Source organism: Sinocyclocheilus anshuiensis, unplaced genomic scaffold, assembly GCF_001515605.1.
Source record: "Sinocyclocheilus anshuiensis isolate Anshui unplaced genomic scaffold, SAMN03320099.WGS_v1.1 scaffold68, whole genome shotgun sequence".
NCBI lineage: Eukaryota > Metazoa > Chordata > Actinopteri > Cypriniformes > Cyprinidae > Sinocyclocheilus > Sinocyclocheilus anshuiensis.
Genome location: NW_015555741.1, coordinates 2,034,169 through 2,040,406, shown reverse-complemented (window position 1 = coordinate 2,040,406; position 6,238 = coordinate 2,034,169). Strand labels below are relative to the sequence as shown.

Genomic DNA, 6,238 nt, shown 5'->3' with positions numbered 1-6,238 from the left:
AGGTAGTAAGGACATTGTTAAAATAGTCCATGTGACATCAGTGGTTCAACCTTAATTTTATGAAACTACGAGAATACTTTCTGTGTGAAAAGAAAAGAAAAATAACAACTTTATTCAACAATTTCTTCTCCTCCATGTCAGTCTCCGCCATCATTCACGAGAGTACATGATGGACGCGTGTATATTTCTTGAATGTGGGCCTTGACCATGGTAGTGCCATTGCTGTCTATGCAGGGTAAGAAAGCTCTCGGATTTCATCAGATGAACAAAGACGAACGAAGGTCTTACGGGTTTGGAATGACATGAGGATGAGTAATTAATGACAGAATTTTCATTTTGGGGAGAACTATCCCTTTAAAGGTGCTGTAAGTAAATTTTTCGACACCCCGTGATGGCAGATGGTGGAAAACACAGCGTATTGCAGCTATGGAAGAAAACTTACTGGGTCAGAGATTGCAGATTCTACCCGACCTAAAAATCCTTGGCATCCATCGAAAAAGCTCTGTGACCCGAGGCATATTAATACACACATAAACCAACTCATCAACAAAGGCTCATCGCCTTCCATTATCAGTTGCGCTCGTTCCTGTAGTGTGACCTCAATCTGGCAACCTGCATGAGCGTCGAGTCTGAGGAGGAAGGGGTGGGAGAAACAACTCTCCCAAATATTTTGAATTTGGACTACAGTACCCATTTTATCCGCTAGCTATCAATATTACATACTGCACCTTTAACTCTACAAAAAAAAACACCTTAACTAGATTATACATTGTTGCCAGAGCATTGCTATATGGATGCTAATAGATTTTGAGTGAATTTCTAACTGGTTGTTATGGTTGATATGTGGCTGTTTGGCCATTGCATTCAGCAGAAAATTTGAGTTGCACTTAACCACACAAAAATCATCATAATTCTAGGTGGTTATGCATTGTTTCCAGAGTCCTGCTAAATGATTGCAATAAGGTTGCAAGTCAATTTTAATATTTTACCAGTTAACAGTTGATGCTAGGCCATTCCTAGGTAGTTGCATTCTGAAGTAAACGTTAGCGTTACTTACCAAATCTGTCACCATGAAGCTAGGTTGCACTGGGTTGTTGTCAGAGAGTGGCTATATGGTTGCTAAAAAATTCTGAGGGAATTTTAGCCTGTTTCTATGTGGTTGTGAAAACATTCTTACATAGATACCTACTGGACCAAATCTCCATAATATTCTAGTCCCCTCATATGTCTTGGGTATGTAAGTATATGGGATTTTTTTCCACCCATTTTCACAAATGGTGCCTACCCTTAATCCTGAGTATAAGCAATAGAGATGTTAGCCTTGGGAAACACCACTAAAGAGGCAAGACAAAAATGACAGATGGAAAAAAGAGGCAATTATACATAAGAAGGACCTGTTTGTGTGTGTTTGATAAACAGAGCAGAAGCTAATGCAGAAAACTTTAACTTTGATTGAAGGGGAGTGAAGGAGAGGTCTGTCTGAACCTCTCCCAGTAAAGACTGTCGGTTCGAGCGGTTCGGATCTATAAGGTGCTGACCTCTTCCTGATCAGCAGTCGGTGAGCAGCGATTCGCCTGTCCCATCCTTCGGTATACCTCCCAGTAAAGACTGTCGGTTCGAGCGGTTCGGATCTATAAGGTGCTGACCTCTTCCTGATCAGCAGTCGGTGAGCAGCGATTCGCCTGTCCCATCCTTCGGTATACGCTCTCCTCCATCTCTGTCACTTCATCCTCTCTTTGTCGCTCTCGGCTGCTGTCCATCTCTCTCTGGGACGGGTCTTCATGTCCTCTAGGAGCAGTCAATCCCGGATCCCTCACATTCTCTGCAATGGGATACGACAGTAAAGACCACGAGTGAAGGATCATGGACGTATCAGAGAAAAGAAGATGTATGTGGCATTCAGTATGCTCGCCTGGGGTCAAGTACGTGAAGGTGGACAGGAATTGCTCATATGTTTGCTCCGGGGAGTTGCCAAATTGCTCCAGAGCTTCAGTTATGGCTTGGTCATGGTCGTCCACAACTGAATCGTTAACTAAACCTGGCATCCTGTCAAACCTATCCACATTCAGAAAGAAAGAGATACAAAAAGAAACCGAGTGAGAGATTTGCCTGGTGCAATGAACATTACACTATTAAGTGTACTTTGGTTTTGCAAGGGTTTGCATACAGTGCGCAACACAAATTTCGTCACCAGAATAGTATGCACGTACTGCACACACACCACCTGATTTTTGTAACTGCACGTGCTTTGTATGCACAGGTCATATATGCGCAGTGAATTTATTTTGCATTAATCAGTTGTTCCACAAGGTGGCAACACCGGCCCAGACCGTTGCTTAACAGTAAAAAACAAAACTCAAAAAAAGTAACAACAGCAACAAAATAGCAGAGACTGCAACAACAATAGATGGCTGCATTGACAAGCGCTTGTGTGAGCCCTTATGAAAAATAACCATGGTTTTACTACAAATAAAACCAAAAAACCATGATTACTATAGTTAAACCATGGTAACCACGAATTAACCATGGCTTTGCTACACTAACCATCGTTTAACCATGGTATTTGTAGTAAAACTTTGGTTATACAAATAGTAATCAATACGTCAAAAAAAAAAAAAAATAAACATGGTTACAGCACTTTTACTACAATAAAACCATGGTTAATTTTCATAAGGGAGGGGTTTATGAGATAGCTGCAACTTTAGTTTAAAAGAGTACAAAGTCATTTTATTAGTCATCATAACTTCTGGAGAAAAATAAAGCAGACACTGGACAAAGATGAAGCTTTCTAGAGCGCATGTGTTTGAGTACACTATCAAATGGAGTCGACAACTAAAGGCTATGTGTTCGGCTGCGCATGTTCGCTACGCATACAGAAAATGAAGTATACTTTGGGCTTTACCGCATATATAAAGCACATTTTGTTTAAAAGAGACATTTGCGTACGCCATGCAAATCCAGAGAGCCTGAAGCAGACGAAACAAAGATGAAGTACTGGTATAAAAAAACCTACAAAAATGATGAAGAGGTCCTGCTAAGCTGCACTTCTTTACAGGTCACTTATCACTCGCGATATGCATTATAGCTGCATTAGCCCTGATTGGAATGAAATTATCATTTTGAAGTTCAGCTTAATTACAATCAATGACGGCTGGGAAGGGGGACAGGCAGTGATTGCCGTGACATTAAAATATAATGAAGAATGGCGTGATGATCGTCAGAAACTCTGATCTGTCGCTGTTTCATTCATCACGAACACGCCCTAGGGAGAGACGTCTTCAGGTGGCACAACATTAGCAGGGACAGAAACAGGTGCTACACTAGAGTTTAATTACTCTCCTCTATCAATAATACAGCGCAAATCCTTGCATGGCTTCAGGCCTCAGCTGTACTGCTGGCCCACCTCTTCTTTCTCTCTTGGAATACTACTATTTCTGCAGAATGTACTATATAGTTTCTATATGTACAAAACAACCAGATTTGCCCTGAAGTGCAGTATATGACATTTGACTTGACCTTCCATTTCCAGTATGACAAATTAACTGGAAATAGTATCAGTAATTTTATATAAACTTTTCTATACTTATCATAATATCTGCCAAATTTTCATCACGGAATGCATAAGAATGAAAACTGAAAAAAGCCAACTCAAAATATTAATAATAAACACTGTAATAGCATAAATAATACCAAAAAACCCTGTTTTTTTCTGCACACTCTACTCTATTCAAAATATATCTCTACATTACTAGTGGTGCAACTATAGTGATGTCTGATATATGAATGAATCCTTCTTTTGAACATGAACAAAAATAATCGCTTAAAGTCCTAGCAGACTGTAAGAACTACTGTAATCAAATATAGACACTGCAATCAAAATGCAAAAAAGAATATTTGAAACAAAATGCTGCAAGGGTCCTCTGAAAATACTTTTGAGGGATGACTCAAATCTGTGAATCTGGTTAACTTTTTGTTTTTTTTGTTTTTTTTTTTAAGGCAAAAGGCATCTGCAACTTGTTTAACTTTCATAAGGTGATGCATTTTATAGGCTATTCAATCAAAAAAGTCACAAACTGATTGTGAATTTTCTAAAACATTGCCCAAGTAGCTATTTAGTTATAGACAATAACCAATAGCATGCATGGCCTGTGTGACGTCAGCAGAAATGGAAGTTTGTCAGGACACTGTTTTCCTTTACAATTTTGTAAAAGGAATGTGCATTAAGAAAGAAAAGGGGTAAATTTCCATTTTATGTTAGCGATCTGAACAAATTGATTCGTTAACATGAATCAGACACATTGTCTAGGCTACTATCCACCTTATTTTTCCTTAAAGGTGGGGTAAGCGATTTTTCAAAAACGCTTTAGAAAACTGATTCGGGCCGAATAGCAAAACAAACTTGTAGCCAATCAGAAGTAAGGGTCGTGTCTACTCATGATGTGGAGGAGAGAGAGTTCAGTGCACAGGACAGATATTAGCCGAGCGACAGAAGATATGGCAGATAAAAAACAAAAGAGGAAAACGTCTGCGGAACAAACGAACCTGGGTTGCGTACGTATGTGTGGGGTGGAGCTATCAAAATAGGGGCGAGACCCTTTTGGGGTAGGGCCATATTTGTTTTGGTGATTTCAAATGTCAACATTGGCTACCATAAATCGTTTACCCCACCTTTAAGAGTGGACGTGGCCATTTTTCAATTTAATGTGTCAGGCTTCCGGCTTCCAGCTATTTTTAGCTGTACAAAACAGCTTGTTTTGCTGCTTGATATCGCAAACTGGTGTTTCTTAGCATATTATTCTAATGTATTTTTTTAATTATAAACACACTGGTTTGTAGCGAAAAACGTTTTACCGTTTAGCTACTGCACTTTGCGGCTAATGAATCAGTCGTTTTCGCACAGAAAACAGCTTACTTCTGCGTTGAAAAAATAAGGTGGGTAACCTTATCAGCTAAGTAGTCTGAACGTAATATCTTCGTTCATTACAATGCAAGCATTTAAGTTTTGTTGTTTGTTGCGTTTCAGTCTCCCTCTCCATTCCCTCGCGTCTGTTTCATTGTGACAGAGCTAAAAACATCTGCATTCATTCGCCGCCACCATATGCAAATCCGTTTCAGGACTCAACAGGTTTATTTAACAGCGTCTGTAAGTGTGAACACTGGCATGTAAGTGTGCTTGAGCGGGAGAATAAAGCTCTCCAGTGCGCTTGGAAACACCGAAGGAATTCTTTATTTTGTGTGGCGCCTCAGGGGAGTCGCTGAGCCTCCTCTTCATGGCCCTGCTCTTCAGACACAGGTGCTCCGCTGTTTGTGTTTTTCACTGTTCTTCCAGGCACTCGTGGTTACGTGTCTTTGTTTTGCGCTCTCACACACACATCTTTTGGCCTCCAAAACAAACACACAACTGCACGAGGGCTCGCACACAGACCCCCGAAACACAAAAACATTATGCTAATGAGGCAGGCACAGCTGTTCTCTTCTTCTCCCTCTCTCTCTTTCTTTCTTTTTCTTTATTTCTTTCAACAACAGTCGCCTTTAAAGAGCCTCCAAGCAGCAACAGTTAATGCTAATATAAACCTGCGGGAAGTAAGGAGTATTTTTACAAATCCGAGCTACCCCTCCTGCCAAAATTTGATGTGTGACTCACGCATTCGTTATTCGGTGTAATGAGAGTGAATCATTCTGCTCCTCACCGAACCCGACGCCACAGACCACTCAGATACACAGAGGAGCCTATTTTAACAGCACATTACATACAGACGTGCTACACTGTCACTGATGCATTATGAAGAGTGTGATTATAGTGTCGAATGCAGGTCATAAAAAAAAGAAAGAAAAAAATCTGTGGGATTGCACCGTGGCCTAATCAGGCCAATGTGAAAAATCTGTGCAACCTGACACATTTACAGCCAATTAAAATATATTTGATATTTAGTTATTTGAGTTATGTGAGTTTTAACTAAAATATGCAGCAATATGTCTGTTTTTAACTTAATATATGTCTGCAATATGTCTGTTAAAGATCACTTCATCTGGAAAGCATCTGCTGTGTACAAGCATCTGACAGACGTCTTTAAGATGTCAGTTTTACATGCATTCTAAATAGGGCTGCACGATTAATCGCATGCGATATTTAATGCGCATCTTGTCAGAAAGCCGGTTCTGTAATCAGCGTAAATCTCCATCACCTGCGGGCTTTCACATTGAGCAGCATTAACTACACAGAGCCGTTGTTCACTGA

General features: G+C 40.1%; 1 protein-coding gene across 3 annotated transcripts in view; it reads right to left on the bottom strand.

Annotated features, from left to right (window-relative positions):
* iftap (intraflagellar transport associated protein) overlaps nt 1-6,238 on the bottom strand; it is a 15,917-nt gene that overhangs the window by 7,887 nt on the left and 1,792 nt on the right. For 2 of the 3 annotated variants that reach the window (XM_016466759.1, XM_016466761.1), the window contains exons 2-4: nt 1,913-2,055; nt 1,704-1,822; nt 1,539-1,595 (exon numbers count right to left, since the gene is read on the bottom strand). In XM_016466759.1, the coding sequence (XP_016322245.1) occupies nt 1,539-1,595; nt 1,704-1,822; nt 1,913-2,045 (309 nt within the window). In that variant the 5' untranslated portion in view covers nt 2,046-2,055. Of the gene's footprint in view, nt 1-1,538; nt 1,596-1,646; nt 1,823-1,912; nt 2,056-6,238 lie in introns of all 3 variants that reach the window. The other variant, XM_016466760.1, reaches the window with a different exon arrangement.